This window comes from Ictalurus punctatus, chromosome 9 (assembly GCF_001660625.3).
Source record: "Ictalurus punctatus breed USDA103 chromosome 9, Coco_2.0, whole genome shotgun sequence".
In the NCBI taxonomy this organism is placed as follows: domain Eukaryota; kingdom Metazoa; phylum Chordata; class Actinopteri; order Siluriformes; family Ictaluridae; genus Ictalurus; species Ictalurus punctatus.
The window spans coordinates 18415933-18438514 of record NC_030424.2 but is presented as its reverse complement, the minus strand read 5'-3'; the positions used below and the strand labels follow the sequence as shown (position 1 = coordinate 18438514).

Sequence of the window (22582 nt, the reverse complement as noted above, 5' to 3'; positions counted from 1 at the left end):
CTCACAATGTTTCATGAATAATGTCATGCATTAAAACTGCATTGACACTTTTATTTATTTATTTATTTATTTATTTATTTATTTATTTATTTATTTATTACATTGAAAACAGAATTTAGCATCCCATTTATGATTAGTTTAAAATGTGTTTACAAAGCTTCTAACAGGAAGGTTCCAAAACTGTGAGGAGAGAAAGGGTTAACTGAAAGGCCTAAGGCTATGCAGCTCTTGGCAGGCAGGCTGGAGAAATGTAGCCCCTTTCATTCCTCTGGGTTGTTTACACGACTCTCTGGCAGCCATTTTAGACTGAAGCTCAGCTACCACAGGCGCAGGAGTGGACTCAAATTTCTGAAGCCTTCACAGTGCAGAGAGTTCAGCCGGCAGATTGTCCCCTCATCAATTTTCTCATGGGGGCCATATCCCTTAACCCCCCCCCCCCCCCCCCCAACACTGAACCGCCTTCATTCCACAAGCTGGCCTCCAACCCACTGTTTGTCTCGCTGTATATCTCTCACTGAGCACAGCATTGTTTATCACTCTCTTGTTTCTCAGTGTTTGAATGACTAAGCTGTGATTAATCTTTTGGGTTTTGTTTTAGCTTTGCCTTGCCTTAAAAGGAGTCTTGTTCTCTGCTTTTCTCCCTCCTTAGTTCCCCGCCTCCCTTTTGTCTTTCTGTTATATCGATCAGGTGTGCATTTGAAAGTATGAGCTTGTACTGTACTACAGTGATCCACTGAAAAGCTGTCTGTGTCCGTAGCACTTTGGCCTTAAACTTCTTATGATGAGATTACCAGGTTAAATGCATCAGTGTTAATGTTTTTGAAACTTATTTGAAATTAAAACATTTTCAGTGACCGTGTGTGTGGCGGGGGGGATTGTCTCTCTGACTAAGAGAAAAGTATTGAAAGTAAAGGGCTTAGTTAAAAAGAATGATAGCAGCTGTTCTCATGGTGTTTGAGCCGTATTTGCTTTCCATTGGTTGGGCCTACGTGTCAGGCCTTTGAAATGTAATTTTGGTAACCCATATGAGGAATCAGTTACACCTTTTGAATAGCCCCAAGTGCCACTCTGTGAAAACACACAACCCTCAAACCAGCCCCAGCACATTTTACATTGTCATTCCTTTGCTTCCTTCAGAATGGCTTCCTGGAGGTGTTTACTGCAGTCTAGTCAACGAATACAGATTAATTCTCATCATGTAAGCCGATATGACTGACCTTTCATTGAATCAATGAGCTGTTTATGCCCCTGTAATGCCAACACTCATTTGCTGGAAAAGCTTTTGTGAGCTCAAAGACATTATTGATGTTTCCTCTAGCATGCTGAAAACTGCAGGTGATTTATGCACATCTGTAGCTGTTGCAGCAAATTGTTTTTCCACCTTTGCAGTCTGATTAAATCATCTTCCAGGCCTTTGAAATTCTGCCTTGAAATCAAACCAAAATTTCATAAAGGACTGATATTTGCTAGGCGTAAAAGAAAAGGCACCAAATTTGAAATGCTGTCATCTTAAACCATTAATTGCTCCTTTCCTCATGCCTAGTGAGATTTGTGTTAAAGTCTATAAAAGCTACAGTGTGTGGGATAGTCTTTTTTATTTATTTATTTTTTTTAAACAGACATTGCAAGAATGCAAAACAAACAGCAACATTCAGGAGATAGCATTAATATTTAATCAAACATGGCTCTCGTGCAGAACTGCTGAGAAGCCCTGTAATCTCTGTCACTTCTTCCTCACTATGATATGTGTCTTGTTTCATTTTGTCTTCCTCGTCTTGTTGACTGCATGCACACATTACCGTTGTTGGTGCTGAGCAGTCGAGGTGTTAAGTGGATGATTGCGTGGAAGGAGATGTTGCCACTCCTCGTGGTTCTGTCGGTAGGTTCAGATGGGTGTAGACGTAATCACCTTCCCTCCATCACCTGGGCTGAGTGTAAATGCCCCTCTAACCCCCAGGCCCATCTGTTGTGTGAATGGGTGCTGTGATGGTGGTTCATTAAGAAGTGTTAGATGTGTCTCAGCTGTCAACAGATGTGCCAGACTTCCCCTCTTACATCCAACTTAACTTCAGACATTCAAACTCCGAGAATTGTGGGGTTTGTTTTTTTAAATCTCTGGATACATCATTTGAAAACGATGTGGTTATAGAAATAATAGTCTTTACAAAAATAGATAAATAGTTTAGGTGTATAAATAAACACTATTTATTCCATTACTATTCACTAGTATTTGATTGCTCTCATTTTAAGGGCATGTGAGTGTACTGGACCACGTGCTGTGGTCTCTGATGTAAAAAGCAGGTCAGAGTGTGAGATGGCGGAGCCTGTTTGCTCACTCCTCAAACAGAAGCTCAGAACTGTGTCACACTAATCTGGGACTCTCGCCATTGAAGTGGTGGACAGAATTAACCCAGTTTTATTAAATATTCCTTTTGTGAATTCATATATCTTGGCAAAAATACAATAGCTTTGATATGTTTTATACCAACATATTGCTTCTAAGTATGGAAAAAAAATTGTTTAAATGTTTTATCTACTTTTACCTCATTGAGGTTTGACATTATCATAATATGACATCAGAAATGTCACAGAGAACCTAATTCTAATGTTATATATGAAAATTTCCACTGGTATGAAAGAAATCATATTTACTGAATAAAGAAATAATTAAACACACACATCCTCCACCCACAAACAATATGCCTACTACATAGCCTATCAGTAATAACTCTAATGTAGAAAGATTTGCCTGTTTTTAGAAACAAATTGCAATATTGGATCCTAATATTTGCAAATTGAAACAACTAAATATCACTGACCCCGTTTACACTAGATCATTTCAAGCATCAAGCATTGTGTTGACTGTATCTGGATTTAAAGCTGTAAAAAAAAAAAAAAAAAAAAAAAAAAACGCATTTAAATCTAATCGTTCATTTCAGGAGGTTGTCTGAGAGACATTTTAGCCTGTCAATGCATCTGTCTTTTCAATTCATATTTGGCAAACAAAACCCCTCCCAATAGTTGAGACACATGCAAATGCCATTGTTAGCACTTAAAAAAAACAAACAAAAAAAAGTGTGAGCCATATTAAAAACAGGACAAAACTGGTAGTTTTTGATGTGGCAACGGTCTTATTTATAAAGCACCAAAACCAAAGAACAATGGAACACTATTATAATGCGCTGGTTTGCATATTAACATGAAATACAGTTAGTGGATTTCAGTCTGTCGGACCAAAGATGCATTTGACTAGAAGTGTAAATGCAAATAGTTAAAATCTCATTAGGATACAAGATGCATAAAATGGCCTATTGTAAATAGGATCATTGTAATTTATCAGGAGGTCTCGGTTGATTCCCAATCTTAACATGTCGTACAGCAGTAGGGTTTATCAGAACACAATTTGCACCAGCCTCTCAACTTCAAGTAGATCTTGTCCTGCCATTTTGTATGTAATATTAAAGCGAGCTGTTTAACTGTGTGTGGAGTAATAATAATTAGCTGTGCCTTTTCTGACATTTCCTGTAAATGTCATGGCAATCTGGCACCGAGTGTGGCTTGTAGTTAGATGTCATCATTCACTAGGTCGTGAGAGTGTTCAGGGGACGGGATTGTACTTTAAATAGAATGCCAATGAAGGCGTGCATTGCTTGATTGGCACTAGCAATGTATAATTCAGCTTCAGCTTCCAGGATTCAGGGTGACTCTGTGATCTGATTACTAATCAGCAGACATGGCAATTTCTCCCTCTCCTCCTGCTGCTTGTCCTCTGAAGGAAGGCGAGAGCAGCTCACAGCTGCAGCGCCTGTCATGAACTATTGCACACCAACCTGGACCGTTCAAAGAAAAAAATGGGGGAGAGAGATGAGCCAGTTGCCATGGAGACGGAAGCACGGAGTGATGCTGATTGGATGCAGGGTCTCGCTGAGAGTCTCTCCCACTCTCTCAATACTCAAAAGATTTCTATTCTGTCCTTTGAATCCTCTTGAATGACAGGATAATTTATTCATCCACTGCCCTGTGGTCCAAGGGAACATGGAGACGTGAGCATGTGACATCTGATTATAGCAGCTTAGGATGATGGCAAACAGTTTGTTGGCTTTTTCTTTTTGATGTATGGTGTCAGCAGAAACGTAAACAATAAAGTAGTCCAGAGCAATATACATCAACAGCCAAAAAGGACAATATGCATACTTACAAAATGTGTTTTTGACTTTTTACATTTTTAGCCTTTTAGAATAAAAAGCAGTAAGTCCTCATTACCTCCATACATTTTAAATTCCACTAGAATAATAATTAACATATTTTTAGAAATGTATACTTTTTCCCAGATTCACATGACCGCTACCATCCAGTGAAGGTGAAGGCTATCACATGTTTCCTCCGTGACACGTGAAGCCAGTCAAATGCATCTTTCCGAACTGTTGCTCATGCAACATCAGGGGGTGGTGTAACATACTCTGAGGAAAGCACTGTCCACCTACTTCCATATGCATGAGCTCATAGTTGCCCATGATTGGCTAGTGTAACTGTGGTTGATAGGGGAGAGATAATGACACCACTCCCTCCCTGAGAGCACAACAAGTTTTGCTCTCTTCGACTCTTGGCCACAGATGGCTGTGGCATCATCAGGATCTCCAGATGATGGGGCGAATGTTTTTTTATTGCTCCACTTTGGAGCCCCCGAACAACCAATATAAGCGATGTTCCATTGAGTTTGCTAGCCTTTCTAGAGGTTGCACAATCGTAGCGCAGCCTGCTCACTGCCCAATTTAGATTCCTAGAGTTATTACTCCTAGTAGTCACAAATGGGAACTGCAACAAGTGCTAATAGAGGCCCTTAGGGGCGTGAATGATTGTGCTATGAACATTTTCAGTGTAGGAGGAGCAGCGGATAAATCTGATAAATCACTTAACAGTTCAAATTTTTTTGGGCTAGTTTTGGGCCTTTTGTGTGGTTTTTGAGATGTAGTTCTGTTGGAAATTGTGCTGAAACTAGGTTGAATTATATTAGCTCTTCTGTAAGTGTCTTACACACATCTGCTCTACCGAACAATCATGCATAATGAGCTGCAAGACTGTATGTTGGATGACCATGTTGATTGTAAACTACCTACTAAGGAATTACTCAAAAAAAAAAAAAATCAGTAGATGGTAGCTTATAGCTTACTCTTCACTTTCAAGTCAGTCAAACGATGCTTGTTCAGACTTCACTGAACACTATGCAAAATAACACTGACTTTACATATACATGGATATTTTGTTAGATTATAGTTAAATGTAGTGTACTGTGAAGTTTTTGTAACGTTATCCCTTTCTCATCAGACATTCTGTCATGCTGCTCTGTGCCTCTAGACTGGTTATCATTCAGGTCCCTCTGTCTTTCCCACTCTTTCTGTGCCGCAGCCAAAACCGATGAGTTTTATCAGTCTCACCCTTGCACATTTCTGGTAAATAGAACCAGAGCCATTCCAGGAATCTGAGATGGCCCAGGAGTCCAGGAAGGAGTCTCTAGCCTGGATATTTTTTTTTTTTAAAGATTCTGCTACAGTTTGGATGAAGTGGTACACATCACTCTGCACTTCTTTTCTCCCTGCTGAAATCATGTCCTAGATTTCCTATGTTTACAATGAATGGATTTGAGTCAGTTACTAAATGTTCTTTAGGTTTCCATGTTGTGCGATGTCGAATACAATGTGTGTTGCTCTCACAGAGGGAGCGGAGAACATGCACAAGTTCACAGCAGAGATCTGAGGCCTGATTCATGTCTCTGAGTAGTGCCAGCTTCTTTATGTTTATGATTTGCTCATTCAGACACTTTGTGAGCTACTGCCAGGAGGACTCCTGCTGGTCAGAGTGTGGTAGTGCACCCATCTTCTTAGATTTGGATTTTTGCTGACATAATTATCTCATTGTACCTTTCAGAATAGCTTGTTGCCTTTTATGGAAGATGACTCTGCTTTTTCCATCCATTGTCCTAATTCATTATTAAACTGCAATCTTACATCCATGCTTCATGATGTCCTTACAGCATAGCAGCGCTAATGACAGTTTTGGTTTATTCTGATCTGTATGCTAGTCAGGTTGACACACTTACACTGCCTTGCTTTACTTTTAAAAGCCATCACCCAAAATGACTTGGCCAGATGGCTAGTCTAATGTACGGTGTGCCTGGTAGCAAATGGCTGCCATCAGTCCTGGCACAGATGCCGCACTGTAGAGGGTGTCTATACTGCTCAAACTCCCTCTTCCTTCACCGTGATTAATGGAGCTTCAGCTTACCTAGCTCTTCAGTCAGTCTCTACAGGCTGCCTGCATCTCCCAGGCCTCAGCAGTATTTCCTTCACACAGCCAGATTTATATTAGGGTGCAGCGCATATTTATGAAGAACACTCCCCATTTTCAATTACAGGCCTAGTTTTCCCCTCCATTTAATGTACAGCACCTTTACATGAATCATACACCACTTTTCACTATACACCATGCTGCTGTCAGTCTCGGTGTATGATTAAACGGTAGGGCATTCAAAGGTCTTTCAGGGCATAAAGTGTAGTTGGAGCCTCTACTTGTGGTAAATATGGTCATTCTGGCAGCTACCAGGTAAGAACAGTTTTTCACTAAGCACAGATTTAGCACCAGAAAAAAAAGGAACAGATTTTTCAAATGGTCCGAAATCAAAGGTTCCTATTGTCCATTTTTTGGTAGCTGCTCAACATTGGTAACAACAGGAATGAATGGTAGTTGGAGGTAGGGCTCGCACCACTGCTTATTGCTGATTGATGTACCACATCACACAACATTGAAAATCATAAACACATACTCTTAAAGAAATTCTAAATATTGAACCCTAAGGTTTGTCCTTCTGGTGAAACCCGTAAGAGTGCTATGTAGAAACGTATAACAGTGTTTCCCTATGAGACAAGGTTCCACATAGAACCCCTTAGCTAAGAACCTGAAAATATCAAAATGAACTTTGAGCTTTTTTAAATTTTAGAACCCATAACGGTTCTTTGGATGTCCCTTTGGGGGATCCCTACATAGTGTTTCCGTATCTAAAACCTTTTTAGGTAGCTATGAAACATTACTAAACAAAGAAGGGCAAGGTGTCCAGACAAACTGAGAGTAAATAATAAAAAAAAACCCACTTGGTTTTATTGGTGCTGTATGCAGTGAAAAATGATGTAGCATAAACAAACAAATGTAATTTTCTGATCATATATGATAAGACTTTACCCTGTTTTTTTGTGTGTTGATGCTGTGAGTCTTTTGTCATATTTAATCAACAATTGGTTGTTATATAAAAATGTTTTTTTTAAAATAGTTAATCAAACTATTGTTCAATCAAAATAACTGTCATTTTAAGTGTTTTCTTTTATTGGACTTTATAATGGCTACTTCTTTTTGATTGCCTGTTGGAAAAACAGACTAAGACTCTATTACGTCCACTGTGGACTCACACTGTTCTCTGTTACACAATAGCTGTATGTAGAGACCCAGTCTGATGGATGTTGTGGCTACCAAAATGACCCTAATGCAACAGGAAGAGGACATCGAGATATAAATACATTTTGCTTTGCTCTGTACTACACCACTAAGCCCAGAAAAATGCAAAACACTGCCTGTAGGTAACAATATTTAGAATTGCTGGAGGTTGCCATGGGGATATTACTTCTACTGTCAAACATCTGACCTGCTGTTTTAATGCCATTTTACTTGTCCTTACATAGCCTGGCACTGACAGAGCTCTACATCTGATGCAGAAACACTACAAGAAGACATTTTGTTTTTAGTTAGTTTTTTCCTAAATATTCTCTGCTGTGAAGTAACCTCATCTCTTTATGCCGGCTGCGTTCTGTTGTGTCGGGCCGCTGCAGGTGCCGCCGCCGCAGCGGATTGTTCCGGTCTGCTGCCCTTTCAGTCGATGGCTAGGCCATAGGGGAGGAATACTGCAGTACGTCGTTCCGATGTGACGAGCCGAGATGACACGGGCAGAAAATAGCCCCTCGTCTCCCTCGCTCTCTAAACCCCAGACCGAACCTATTTTTCTGTCTTAGGAAGTCAGCCAATCGCAGGCCACTCTGTTGCTAGGTAATGGCTCACCGCCCCCGTGCCTAAGCATGCTAATACAGTGTGGTTACATCTCCTTGGTGAGATGGGTACTCTCGTAGTGGGTTTGTGTGAGAGGAGAGAGCGAAAGAGAGAGAGAAGGGCAGGGTGGGAGAGAGACTCTGAGGTGAAGAAGAGATGGAGAAGAGCAATAAGGAGCGACAGGCAGATGGGGAGAGCAAATCAGAACGGATGGCAGACTGACTGCTTCCCCAAGGCAAACATTTAGCACCACAGAATGAATCATCTTGGCCAAATTAGTTGGCAGCGGATGGGCTTTTCCTTGCATGAGCTGACATATAAGATACGACCTGTCTGTCATTTGGAGGGCAGGCTCTTTCACATAAAGATATTGTTTTTTTGATCATCTCTCATTTTCTTATCCTACTTTTACCTCTCTACCTCTGCATTGGCCTTCATTTACAAGCAGTCTGTTAAACAAATGCTCTTTTTTAGACAGACTGCATACTAGACTCTGTCCTCTCTACTGAAACAGCCTTCTGCAGCAATTAATTCACTCTGTGCTGCACTCAGTCAAGCCATTTGGCTCCCCCATGCTTAAATCTGGATGCTGTTAGAGAACAGAGGCGAGTACAAGTGCAGCTAAGTGAACTGTACTGCCACTGGATGGATTCCCACATAATGTTTTAAGCACTCGCAGTTTGCTTTTCATCTTCTTTTAGGTGCACTCGAACCAGGCATAAAAAAAAAAGTTGCTGTCTCAGAAAAGATGCCATCTTAGACCTTTTTGACCAGCAAGCAGTGTGTATTTATCTGCATTGTATATTAACATGCTATATGTGAATATCCCAGACTTTTATACCTCTCTCAGGATAATGCACATGTCGTTTCAGTGCAGAAGTGAATAAGTGTGGCTTTAGGGCAAGTGACAACGTTGGGTAGCATGTTTAAATAACAGCCTACACAGAACACACAACACACACATCAGCATGCACAACGTATCTGCATGCCCTGAGTCGTTCTAGGAGAAGAACCTTTAGATTAATCAAAAAATGCATGAGCTTTGTAATAAGATAAATATTAATGAGAGAGCATAGTCCAGGACAGGCGGATGTGTTTTAATAAGAAGCGTATGTGGCGGTGTTGGATAGGGAGGCTTTAGCTTGGCCGCTGGGGCACAGGCCAGTGAGGAGAATACTAATGCTGCCTCATAGCTTGGTTCCTCTCCAGCCTATTTCACTTCACTTATCCTTGTGTAGCCACACTATCTGGATAAACAGGGCAACAGGCTAGCAGAATGTTTTCTTTTTGTTGATGATGTGGGAACATTTTTGTCTGCAATTATTTTGTAATTCTATATTATATGATATTGTGCGTCATATTTGTGTGTCTGTCTGCGTCTGATGGTATTGCATTGTATGTTCGTGTGGAGATTTTGTGTGTGCAGAAATACCATATTCTGTTACTTCCATGCAAATTTGTTTGCACACGTGGAGTACGAATGCAAATCGACCTATTTGTCTGGATTTTTGTTGGATATTTGCAAGTCCTCTCTTAGCTCTGGCTGTGTGACTGTAGGCTCTACGCTTCGGCTCAATTGAGACTCTGCGCTCACATTAGGGTTCCAGACTAAATGTCACCACTGCCCACAGACTTCCCTACTCAGCGACCTTGACTCTGCTCAAATGTCAGTCTCCACCTTACTTTGACACAAGAGTGGGGGGCAAGGAACAATATTTACACATCAAGCAACCCGCAAAACTTTGCTTCAGTATAAAATGTTTGTGCGAGCAAATGTGTATACTTTTTCATGGACATTATTTAAACTGAGTACACATAAACAGAGCTACATAAAATGGTCCCTGACATCCCTGATTGTTTAATCCTATGTAGGTTACTCATTTTGGTATTATATCAGTGACAATGAGTACAAAACATACCCGTACTCGGTCTCAAAAAACAAAACAGAAGGATATTGATGCATCCCTAGTACTTAACAAGGCACAGCAGTTTCATTACATTTCCTTGTCCTAAGAAAAGAATGGAAAGTTGTTGCTGCTGTTAATCATTTTATCATTCCATTATAAATGAGTTTTTCCCCCTTTTTTTCCCTCGCTTTTTCTGTTCATTTCTTAGTACAGAGAAATGTGTTGAAATTGTTTTTGTTAATCACACACTTGCACATTCGGTTTGTATAATTTTTTATTTGTCTAGCACTTCTAACAACACACAAAGCAGCTCTACAGAAATCCAATAACCAGACTCAACAGGGGATCCATCCTCTTTCTGGACGACACCAGATAGAGGAATTTTGATAATTGCTATGAGTCATATGGAGAAAACACAACCAGTGCTAAATATGCTGAGAATACAAAGAATTTTGGCTTAAGACAGGTTTAGGTGCACCAAAATAGTTTATAATCATGGCAGAAGTGCATGTCTTTGGGGTGTCCCAGTAAGATTATCCACAGCAGAATGGAAAGTGAATCAGAACTGCAAATAGCCAAGATGAAGAAGCAGGACTAGAGCATCCAGATCATGCTCCAGTGTTGTCTCTGGCAGGTTTGGTGGATGAGAAGTGTATCTGGATCTTGCATCAAAATCACATTGGCAGCAGAAGTACCTGTACAGTTTGACAGATTGTTAGCTATGACAGGTGAGAATATACACCTTAAAAAAAGCATGCCTATGGTGATCACAGTACAAGCAGGTGTATCTTTGACAGCAACACTAAAAGGAAGATATAGTAGACAGCACAAGCATGACGACACACCAGGACATCACTGTCCTGCCACTCCACAATCAACAAACCTGACTGAATATATGAGAGGGGGATGACTGCACCAATGTCACCAATGTCCTAGTTTACCAAACTCTCTCTGTCTACAAACCATGAGATGTACACCGTTACCTGGAGGAGGTGGCTTTATATGAAAAAGCTCTATCATCTGCTGTAGTACTCATTATTCTAGGTGTTAAAGACCTAGACCTATAATGATCAGCCACACATTTTTCAATAATGGGGAGAGGTTAATATGTTATTGAAAAATGTATGGCCGATCATTATAGACTAAACATTCGCTCAGGTACTGTGAGGCACAAGTATTCAGCCCAATAAAAGTATTTTATACATTTACATTACATTTATTCATTTAGCAGACGCTTTTATCCAAAGCGAATTACAGATGACTTACAAATACAATGTGCATCCCCTCTTGGTAGAATAAACACAGTAAAAATGAACATTCTTCCAAAGTTCCTCTACTTTTTCCAGTCCATCCCTTTGTTTTTACCAAAAACTTTCTTCAAGAATATAGACCAATTAATCTCCTCTTTTATATGGGAAGAAAAAAATCCCAGGGTTTCCAGTTTTTCACTTCAAAAGAGTTGACTAAGTGGTGGCCTCTCCTTGCCCAATTTCATGTATTATTATTGGGTGGCTAATATTCAGAAACCGGTGCTCTGGGTGCAGGTCTCCTCTCTTCCATGGTGCCGCTTAGAAGCGAAGTCTTGTATTTCAACCTCCCTCCCTGCTATGGTGTTCTCCTCCCTTCCTATACCCCTTTCACACTACACGGATAATCCAATAGTATGTACCTCTCTAAAAATTTTCTATCAGTTTTGCTGTCATTTTAAATCTATCTCGGCCTCAACCATGGCACCTATATGTAATAACCACCTCTTTCCCCCCTCCTTTACAGATTCCACATTCTCTTTTAGGGAAAAGAAAAAAAGTGTCTGAAATGCTTTGAGGATCTTTTCATTAATAATGTGTTTGCAAACTTTTCTGAATTATCCTCCATTCAGCCTGCCTCCGTCTTACCTATTCCGTTTCTTTCAAATTAGGCATTGTGTTCCTCCCTATTTGCTGGGTTTCCCTCCTTACCTACAAAGTCTGCATGGGAAGAGGTGTTCACGCTGAATCCTCATAAGGGTGACATTATTTCACGGATATATGCAACGATCTGGCCACAGAACGAATCTTACAATATCAAAACCATTAGTGCTTGGGAAGAGGAATTGGACCTGGAGCTTGAGTGGGTGCACTGGGGCAGAGCGTTAGATAATATACGTACCACCACCACGTCTTGTGCTAGACTTAGTTTCATACAGTTTAAAGTGGTCCATAGAGCTCATCTCTCTAGGAGTAAACTGTCTAAAATATATCCCAATGTTCCTGACGTGTGAAAAATGCAAACTAACCTCTAGGGATGCACCGAACGTTCGGCAACCGAAATTATTCGGCCGAAAATAGCAAAAAAAAAAAAGCACTTTCGTGTTCGAAAGGCCGAATAAATTTGACCGAACAATGACTTGTTTGATGACGCGACCAATTAGACTAGCAACCAGAGTGAGATGCGCGAATTTCACGACCTCCACTTCCGGCAGCGATGAGGGGGCGCGCGCGTGCACGCGCATGCTCTTTGGATGTTGACAGCCGTGACATTGTTTACTGTGGACACGTGCACGTTTGTTTTGTTTCTGTTCCGGAGTATTCTGTCACGTCGCGAGACGTAAGGGAGTAGAGTACGAAAGCAGGTAAAGACGTATTTATTTAAGGGAGCATAACATTAACAACGTACCTGACTATACTATATCTACTATAATACTCCGCGAGGTGTACAGGGACGCGAGCGGTATATATCCCCAATATAATCAGCCGTATAGAACCATTTTTTACACTCTTGTCAGTGCACTTTTCAATGCACATTTTAGTTGTAGGCTACAGAGTGTTCCATTCTTTCAGCAGTCAGTTATAGGCCTAACATCGGCTATTCAAAGGGGGCTCAAAGATGACCACATAAAAATATTTTTATTTTACTCATTTATTTATTTAAAGTTATATTGTGCCTTGTTGGTAGCCTATACCTGCTGGAATGGGAAAAAAATGTTCAAGGTTCAATAAATATTTTGAAATTGTAGTCTTTGTAATTGATTTTTTTCTTTGAAAAGCAAGACAAAATAGTAAAAAGCACATTTTGACTATTTAATTTGTACAATGGTGAAAAAATGGTAAAATAATTGGAAAAAAACGTTTTCGGTCTTCGGCCAAGTTTTTCATTATGTTTGGTTTCGGCTTCGGCCAAGAATTTTCATTTCGGTGCATCCCTAGTAACCTCAGTCATATGTTTGCACTCTGTCCCAAACTGCAGAACTTTTGGAACTCTTTCTTCGAAACTATGTCCGACGTTCTTAAAATCAAATTGGATGTCTGTCCTTTAATTGTCATCTTTGGTGTTCCATCTCAGGGTCAGCGTCTGAACCATGAACAGGCTAGTGTTGTGGGTTTTGCATCATTACTTGCTCGGCGCAGAAAATTGCTGTCTTGGACCTCTCCACAACCCCCCTCTTTATCAGTCTGGCTTAAAGATTTAATGTTCTTTTTAAAACTTGAAAAAATCAAGTATAACATCAGAGGCAGAGGTGAGTCATTTTTGGGAAAATGGCAACAATTTATTACCTACTTCAATGATGTACGCACCCTGGAGGTGGACTGAGGAGAGGTAGACGGTAAATACTGATCATCTTACTTTTTTGTTTGTTTGTTTTTGTTTTTTGTTTTTTTTGTTTTTCTGGTTGTTTGTTTGTTATTGTTTTTTGTTTCCCCCTTTCTTTTTCTTTTGGTTTTGGCTGTGATTGTTTTGTTGGGGTTGTTGGGTGGAGTGTTATAATATGTAAAATGGAAATTTCCAATAAAAATTCTATGATCAAAAAAAAAAAATACAATGTGCCCCAACCTTTTACACTCAGGTCCATAAGTATTTGGACGGTGACACTGTGTCACTTTGTGACAGTATAAAAAATGGCTGTAATTCCTAAAAAGTTAAAGCAATATTTTTGTTAAACCCCTTGAATATCTACATATCTTGAATAACCCATTGAACATCTACACTTCATTTCAATTCCATTGTGGTGGTGTACAGAGGCAAAATGATAAAAATTGTGTCACTGTCCAAATACTTATGTACCTGACTGTATATCAGCCATTCAAGAAATGTTAAGTCCTCATTCATAACTCCGTATATTCAAAATTTCATTGAAAAACGAATGACCTCTTTTGATTGACCAACAATTTAAAATAGTATTCCTTTTTGGGCTAATATAAGCGATTGCATTGATTCGCTTGTCTTTCTAGATGTTGCACAATTGTGGGGAAGCCTGCTTACTGCCTGTTTTAATGTCATAGAGATATTATTGCACTTATAGTGGTCAAAAATGGGAACTGCAAAAAGTGCTAATAGAAGCTATTTGGGGGAGGTATCATGCTGCCCCATGTTTGCTCTATGAATATTTTCAGTGGAGGAGGAACCATGGACAGGAGAGTTAATAAAAATGTCAGGGTCACTGTATTTTATGTCAAATTGGGCTAGCTTAAAAATACTCTGTGACTGTCAACAGTCCTGTTTTGTAGCATTTACATTTATGGACTTTTTCAGATGCCCTTATCCAGAGCGACGTACAAATAACTGGAGTTAAATCTATTCCATTTCTGCAAACAATGGCAAAGTGCAGACAGTGTGTCTGTGGTGTACAGAACCATTTCTACTGTAAGATACATCAAAGTGTCATATAAATCCTGGAAAAAGACTAGAGAGTACAATTCCCATCAGCCACTGCACTTCACCTGATCTTGTCACATCACTGTCTGCACCTGATTCCCGGGTGGGATAATGAGCACTTGTATATAAGTCACGCTTTGCACTGGACACATTGTCTTTCGTTTGTCTCATTTTGCCGTTGTTGTCTGTTGCTGCGTTATGTTCACAGTTTTATGTTTGTTTCCTGGTCACGAGTTCCATAGATACTGTTTTGTGTTTTGTTTTGGTTTGCATTAAACCTTATCTGCACTTCGCCTCCTGACGTGACTCAAATTGATCTTGTTTCCCCACACAAAGACTGTGAAAAAGAAGGAAAACATATTTGGATCTGACTGTATATCAGCCGTTGAAAAATTGTTAACTGGATTGAACATTCTGATTACATATTTTTAGAGTCCCAATTTTTTAGTTTGGTTTTTCAGTTGTAGTTGGGCTGGAGATTTTGCTGAACTGTTACTCTAAAGATTCACTATATAGTAGCATGTAGGATAAGTCTAGTGTGATAGTCTCTTTATTTCAACTCTGTGTTGTTATTAACGTTATCCTACCCCACCAAAAGGTCTTGAGCAGTTGCTGATTTCCTAGTCCTTGTGAAATTTTACTGGCAGTCAGTGTAGTGTTGAATGAATAGGAGTAATCTGGTCAATACTCACACCAAGGCTTTTCATTGATACACATGACGTAACTGAAAAGCCATCTAGATTTAATCAGAAAGCTTACTTTCTTTTAGTCTTTGTCACAAGTAAAAGCACTTCCTTCTTTTCAGAATTCAGTTGGAGGAAGTTATTCAGCACCATCTTTTTGATCTCTTTTATGCATGGACCTCATGGACCTCATTAAGATGGTGTTACAGTGTAGGGTGTATGAGGAAAATATACCTATTAGCACTTTATATAAGAGAAAAAGCAGTGGTTCTAACAGAGCCTTTTGTTGCACCAGGCATCTCTTTTGTATACTTGGAGAACTCCAAATGAACATTTACATACTGAGAGCAGTGAGGGAGATGGGATTTTATCTACGAAGGAGATGTCCTCTTGCAGGATCTTTTATCTATATAGAAAAATATTGTCATCTATGATGTTGAAAGCTGCACTGAGAATTAGGAGTACAAGCAACAGTTGGAGTAGACCGAGATTTGATTTGAGAAGCAAGAAATATTCCTTTAAGGGCTTGTGAATTGAGTGATTGGGCTATAAAGTTCATAACTCAGGTATTGGAGTAGTAAGCTGCTCTCCTTCAGGCCCTACACCTGTTCTGTCCTGTAAAATTGCCCCTATATTACATTTGCAGGATTCTTTTTTAGCTTTCCCTCTCTATGAGTGAGAGAAAAAGAATCAACATCCATTTGGGATATCTAATTTCAGCCAAGTCTGAGCTTGAGCGTTTTCAAAGCAATAGCTCTCTTTTTCCTCCTCTTTCCTTGCAGTAGCTTTGTTTAAATCCTTTCCTGAAATCCTGCATTTGTACAGAAATACTTTTAGTATTTACTTTGCTTGTATTTCCTCATTTGTAAGTCTATTTGGATTAGAGCGTCTGCTAAATGAATAAATGTAAATAGATGGAGTAATGACAATGCTGTGTTATTTACCAGTCTCAACTGATATCACCTATCATAATTTTAAGTGTAATTTTGAAGCATGACCAAAGACAACGACTGCAGCCAGACGCACAATGTAATTACCAGTGGTAAAATTGTGCGTACCTGGGAAAAGTGTAACAGGTGCAGTGAGCAGATAAAGATAAATGAACATGAGGGATCTTTATTCATTCATGAAGAGCATGGCTCCATTTTTCTGACTGCAGCTCCAGGCATGAGGTGGTCAGCCTTAACAGTGGATGCCGAGGCCACATGTGTCTCAGCCAGGCTATTTGAGAACTGCTGACACTCGCAAATGTGCGTATCTGTGTGTTAAGAGAGATGGCATTTAGATGACAGAGAGGGTCACCCAGCAGCTGTGCACTTGCCGGCTGGCTTGATGGATGATAGCTCTTCCTACCTAATGTAAACCACAAACAACAGCCACGTGATCTGTACGACAGTTACAGAGGCATTCTTCTATTTCCCTCTGGGCCACTGCTTTTGATCAAGTGTGTTTTTATTAAACAGGCGATTAAATATGCATTACGTGCTTTAAATTAATGACGGGCGCTAATCAAGTGCTGATTATGTTACTGTTGAATTTATTAGCAAAATATTACTCACATATTTATTTTCTTTATTTTTTTTTCCTGCCACCCATCACATGACTTCATGGCATGCGCTGTTGCTCGTCATCATGAGACTTAGTGAGTTTGTTGGCATGCTGTTAATGGTGGCGAACCCAAACTCCAATCAATGTGTGTCAATATTTTAATCTTAGTGACAATAGACTGAATGTAGTGTGCTGGGATGGTCATACAAGGTTAAAAAAAAAAAAAAAGACAAAATTTTGCAGATTATTTATAGGCATTGTTAGCAAGTCAAAATTTATGCATACCTGCCATCTAAATGTCAAGTGACATTGTATTGAGCATACAGTACACTGCGTAGGTCATATTACATCATGTGTACAGAGCCCAAGTGAATAGCAAACCATTGGAGATTTAGCCTTACACTATGCATCGGAGGAGTTTAAATAGAAAAATGATCTCAGGTAGCCTGAAATCCTGAATAAATGCAAAAAGAATCCATTAAAATCAGATGATATTGGGTACCTGTGGTTTTCTCTGCTTAAAAAAGTGACAGTTTTCGCCTCGTGTGGTTTATGCGATACAAATGCACGGTGTAGGACTCCTGCTAATGTAGCAGTGTAGCATTACAGGCTCATTAATATTAATACTGAATTTAATCAATTGGCTGCCTAGTTATTCTTCAGTTATTAAATTGAAGTTAAAACCAAATTCCATGTGTCTGTTTACTTATTGAGTAACTGCTTACTCTTTTGTATAAATTGGTTTAAATAATTGACTACAAAATTGAAATTGAATCGGACATCACTAATTCTAACGTGTATTTATTATGTACTATTCTTAAATTGTACACTGTGTTTGTATTGGCTTTGATAAGGAGACAATATTTGGCGATCTGTCTTCTGTCTCTTTTCTCCTCACTGTTTTGTTTGTTTGGTGTCTAATTAAGCTACACTGGAGGCTGTCTGATTCAGAAGCCTGACACACAAGTTCTCTATACACACTACTACCAACTGCTTTATAAATCATCCCCTAATTGATCCCCTGTTCCGAAATTTACTACAGTTATAGTTTTCTACAACTGTACCTGAACATCTAGCACCAGGCTCAGTGAAATGTCGTGGGTTTTCATTTAATGCACCAGTTTTATGTCTTTCTCTCTCAATAATGGTCCTTTTTTCCGTATGCTATCCTCTTTCCAATTTAAGGCAGTAGACAGGCCCTGCTGTTTTTTTTATCCCTGATGTCTCCCCCACTGTGTGTGTGTGTGTGTGTGTGTGTGTGTGTGTGTGTGTGTGGTACCATGTACATCAATGACTACCTGCACTGACATTTACTCCCTGCCTTATGAATGGAATCTAAACTGGCAGCATCTCAGCACATGCACGCACACACAGCTTTGAACCTCCACCATGTTGGCTGAAGCCTTTTTTGTGTTTCAGTGCAGGGACGCATAGGGGAGAGCGATGGGATGGCCGGCCCTTCCTCCACTTCAAGCATGCTTGTCTATTTCACTAAGAGCAATTCTCTTCTTTCTGCTTCACATACCCGGTGACATACAAGAGGGGCGTTGAGAAATGTTAAATAGGAAAAAGGAATTTTCTTTCTCCCCCCCAAAAGGTTTTCCTGCCTTGTTTTTTTCTTGGGCTCTGGGATTCTAGATTGATGTTTCTCCTGTGGTAGGAGGAGCTCCAAGTCTTTGGGAAGTCAGTTTGCCATGTCCTTGTGTGTCCTCTCAAGGGTGAGTTGAATGTTAGGTGGGATCCTGATCCTTATCTTGAGGGATGACTTAAAAGGTGCACCACGCTGATAAGGTTTAACAGTCTGCTGTGAAGGAACTAAAAATCTATAGTGAAATGTGAGCTGAGGGCATTCTCACTTAGAACTTATTAAGTAAAATCATGCAAGTCATGATCAGGCACATAAGCAACTCCAACTATAATGCCTATAAAAATGTGATGGCTCTTAGTGACACTATAAAAAGGACACCTGTACTGGCATAATTTCCACTGACCCTGAACGTTGTTTTGCCAGAATGAGCACAGAAAGTCGTTAATGACAACCCATCCGTGAGAGACGAGTTCAGAAATGCTTTCTGTCTTTTTCCTGGTGAAGGAGAGATTCGCATAGAGTGACCTCTGCAGGGATATTTTGCTCTCCTGTCTGTCTGCATCCTTACCCTAATCAGTTTTGGGCAAGATCAAAATGCCTGGCTTCTCCTCTATTGCTCACCCTCTTCAAATGGATTAGCTCCTTTTGTGGCATCTTAAAGCTGATTGAAGGCAGCGCGCCGTGTGGAATACATCAGGGCATCCACCGCATCACGGAAACGGCTATCTGGGCTTCATGTTTATTTATCGTGGAGCCCCTGAAAGGCAAAAAAGGTCTGCTTTGTCTCTGTACTTCAAGCCAGGAGAGGAAACCTGAGGACATAATGGGGTTCTGATGAGACTATTTCCTAATGCATAAAGCTTTATTGCTGTCTGTCTGCCTAGACCCAGACCATACACAATGTGGCCTTGGGTTAATTCAGTGTTTTCCACATCAGACACTTCATCTTGAGAGAATGTAAGTGCAGTATGTTTTGTTATAATTCATACAGATCGTAAGGAAGATTGGATCTGATTCAATCAGTGCACAGGAAGAGCAAACTCCTCACCCTCCGCGGACTTTAGAACGGACATACTGTTGTGTTGCAGCATTTGTTTCCCAGCCATTCAACCAGTAAGGATAAACCGAACACTGTAACACTAGCTTGCTCTCTACAGCATGATTTTCCTGTACATGGTTTAGGGCATAAACTAACTTGTGTACTCATGTCTTGTCAGAGGCATGCGGGAAGACAAACCACAGGAATTTAATTCAGTCCTTCAAGGCATTGATAATGTTCTGCTCTTGCTTGTAATATAAGGAACGGGATTATTCATCTTCTGTCCACCTTCAGTTTTTTTTGCTAAATTTCACTGAGATTGTTCTGGCTGCTCTTTGAGCTCAGAATGAATGTGAGGCTCTGTGTGCAGTAGGGTAGAGAGGGATGAATAGACATAGTGTGAGTGCATAAGAGAGTGTGTGTTTGTGTGTCTGTGAGAAAGTAGCCTAGTTGAATGTGTAGTGAAGCATTCAAAGCAGCTGAGAGGGTGAGTGGTGTATCTGTGGTCTCTGCAGTAAGTGTAGGTTAAAGGCTAGGTGCTGTGTTCAACTCGGTTTTGACCTTCAACACTGGATGTACAGCTCTAGAGGACCCTTTTTGCATCACTCCCTATGCCCAGTTTCCTTTTTCCCCAGTTTCACTTACTTTAAACTTGAAATAATCTAAACGTCAGGATAAATCACGCCACCGGCCATTTTCTCTGTCAGCTCCCATAAATGGTTCTCTCTGTCTATATAAGCTACGATGAGCACTTTATTTTTCCTTTATTATTATTCTCACATGATTGACTTCCTTTGTTTATATTGCTGAGTCCAGGACATAATCACACGATGTTTTAGAGGTCTAGCCCAATCCAAATTTGCTAGAGAACAGGCCTGGAAGGATTAACAAAGGTGCATCAAACAATATTACATTTGATGGCTTTGGGCATCATAACCTTCAGCATCATGAAACAGATAGTTGTTTCACACTGCCTGTGCTACGGCAACAGCCACTCTTGCCCCGTGAGTGACAGATTTGGAAATTGTTTCTAAACGGTGGCTTTTTCACCCTTTCCTGTCAGGCCTGTATTAGCCATCTTCCTAGAAAGTGTCTTTGTATCTTTTCAAACAGGTTAACATGATCTCTGCCAACAGAACGTGTCTCTGTGTGGTTAATTGGCCGAGTGGTAGACAAGCACGGCAGTGTTGGAGACACGGAACTCACAGTAATGTTCGATGAATTGGCAACACTACACTATGAAAACAGTCAAAACTGACTCCTGGCTAGAACCTGGTGAGTGAACCCCCTCATTCAGGGCCTCTGAGCTTTCTCATTAGATTGTGCTGCCAAGCCAGAATAAATACATATTTCAGCTTCAGTAGTGGCTGACTTTACGCCTAACACCGCTCAAGCAAAATGTACAGTAAACAATGAACTATTCAGACAGACGTCGGAGAGAGTGCACACAGAGGGCAACTCCAGCTGAAGTCCCTTAGCACTGCTTGAGGGTGTCGACTGGTCATCCTTACTGCTCCAAGGGCCTGTTGTCCTTTATCTGACCTTCATATTCATACCACTTCCCAACATCACTCCCATCATGAGCCAGACCACTGTGGGCTCCTCAATATGTATTTTTGGCTGCCTGAGTGCTTTTGAAAGTGCAGTTGATTAGATATGAATACTTACAAGTCCACATACTCCACTCTCTTATTGTTCCTAGTGTTCTGTGTGGACCTAATAATGTATGTCATAATGTAAATTATGTAAAAAGTCAGAAGAAGACCTTCAGCTTATTGTCTCAAGATATTGCCAGAACCTGTGGTATTGCATAAGCCTGGTCTTACATGTGTTGCAGACAGGTATGACTCAACTTAGCCTTTCTTCTTTTAGAGAGAACCCAGGAGAAACATCCATCTTTCGCACTGGAATGGTTGAACCAGAGAGGCCAGCTGGTGCACTGACCAAGCTTATGAGCACAAACGAGAGGCAAGAAAGCCTGGAGGGAGTGCCTACTTTAATACATGCAGCTCCAAGCAGCTCCAGCTGCGCTGTGCAACAGGCCAATGCAATGCTACAGGATCTGAGCAGACTCAAAGACGAGATGAGAAACATAATCCAGGTAAGTGTGGTTAATGAATAGCATGAGCGAAACCATAGAATGAGAAACTCGAATCTCAAAATATACGTCATTTCTTTTTCCCCCTGCTTGTACTCAATAGTACTTAATGTACTTAGTAGTAATGTGTCTGTAAATTACATTTACTATACATTTATAAAGTTCAGGTGATTGTGTTGTCTGTATTTCCAAGTCCAATTTGTAATTTTAAAGATCAACCATTGTTGATCAGAACTGGTCAGTTACTCTCATCACAATATCTGGTTAGCAGCACACAGTAGGAGCAAAGCAGTCTGTCCTTCCCATTAGCTTTATTATCAGTGCCATGTTGATCAGCAAGTTGCTCGCCTCCTAAAGCAGACCAATGTCATTTCCAGTGCTGTGCTTCAGGAAGTGCTAATCTAATAAAAGCAGGGCGCTGATGAAATCAAGCCAAGACTCCAACTCCACGTCTTGTATCTCTGTGACTCGACAGCAATTTTCCAATTGTTTTTTCCCTCTCCTTCCCTCACTAATAAATTATAGCACTTCTTCGTTCTACCAAATGTGCCGCTGCCTGTTTCCATCTATTACAGTCAACCCCCACTCCCCACCGCCTCCACCCGCCTCCTCGCTGAGGAATTGAGTTTCGAGGCACGCCTTGGCTGCGGCTGAAAAATTCCATCAGCCAAGAATAATGTAACACAAGGCAAATGACACATTAGCATATAATTGAGGATGCGGGATTTGAATGCTCTTTGGCCGTTGACAGAGAGGCCCAGGAGTGTGTGTTTGTCTATCTGTCTCTGTCGCTCTCTGAGCCAAGAGAGCCTAGTCACTCTATGCTGTCAGTGCCTGGCTTGTTTTAATGGAATGCCACTCACGCCTACCCACTGCACAGCGAGGATCATGCTTCTGTGTGTCCCTCAATGACATGAAAATTTCATATACCATGTTACTGTGAATAGAAAGAAATGTTGGAATAAGAGAATGAGCGGATTGATTAATGGCACTTAATGT

At 40.4% G+C, this 22582-nt stretch overlaps 1 protein-coding gene across 6 annotated transcripts in view; it reads left to right on the top strand.

Moving 5' to 3' along the window:
- The window catches only part of kiaa0586 (KIAA0586 ortholog), a 95652-nt gene that overhangs the window by 20899 nt on the left and 52171 nt on the right, over positions 1-22582 (top strand). For all 6 annotated transcript variants that reach the window (XR_001813555.3, XM_017475732.3, XM_017475729.3 and 3 more), the window contains exon 11: positions 21358-21586. Coding sequence is in view for 5 of the 6 variants with exons in the window: in XM_017475732.3 (XP_017331221.1) it covers positions 21358-21586 (229 nt within the window). In the remaining variant the exon portion in view is untranslated. The remainder of the gene's footprint in view (positions 1-21357; positions 21587-22582) is intronic.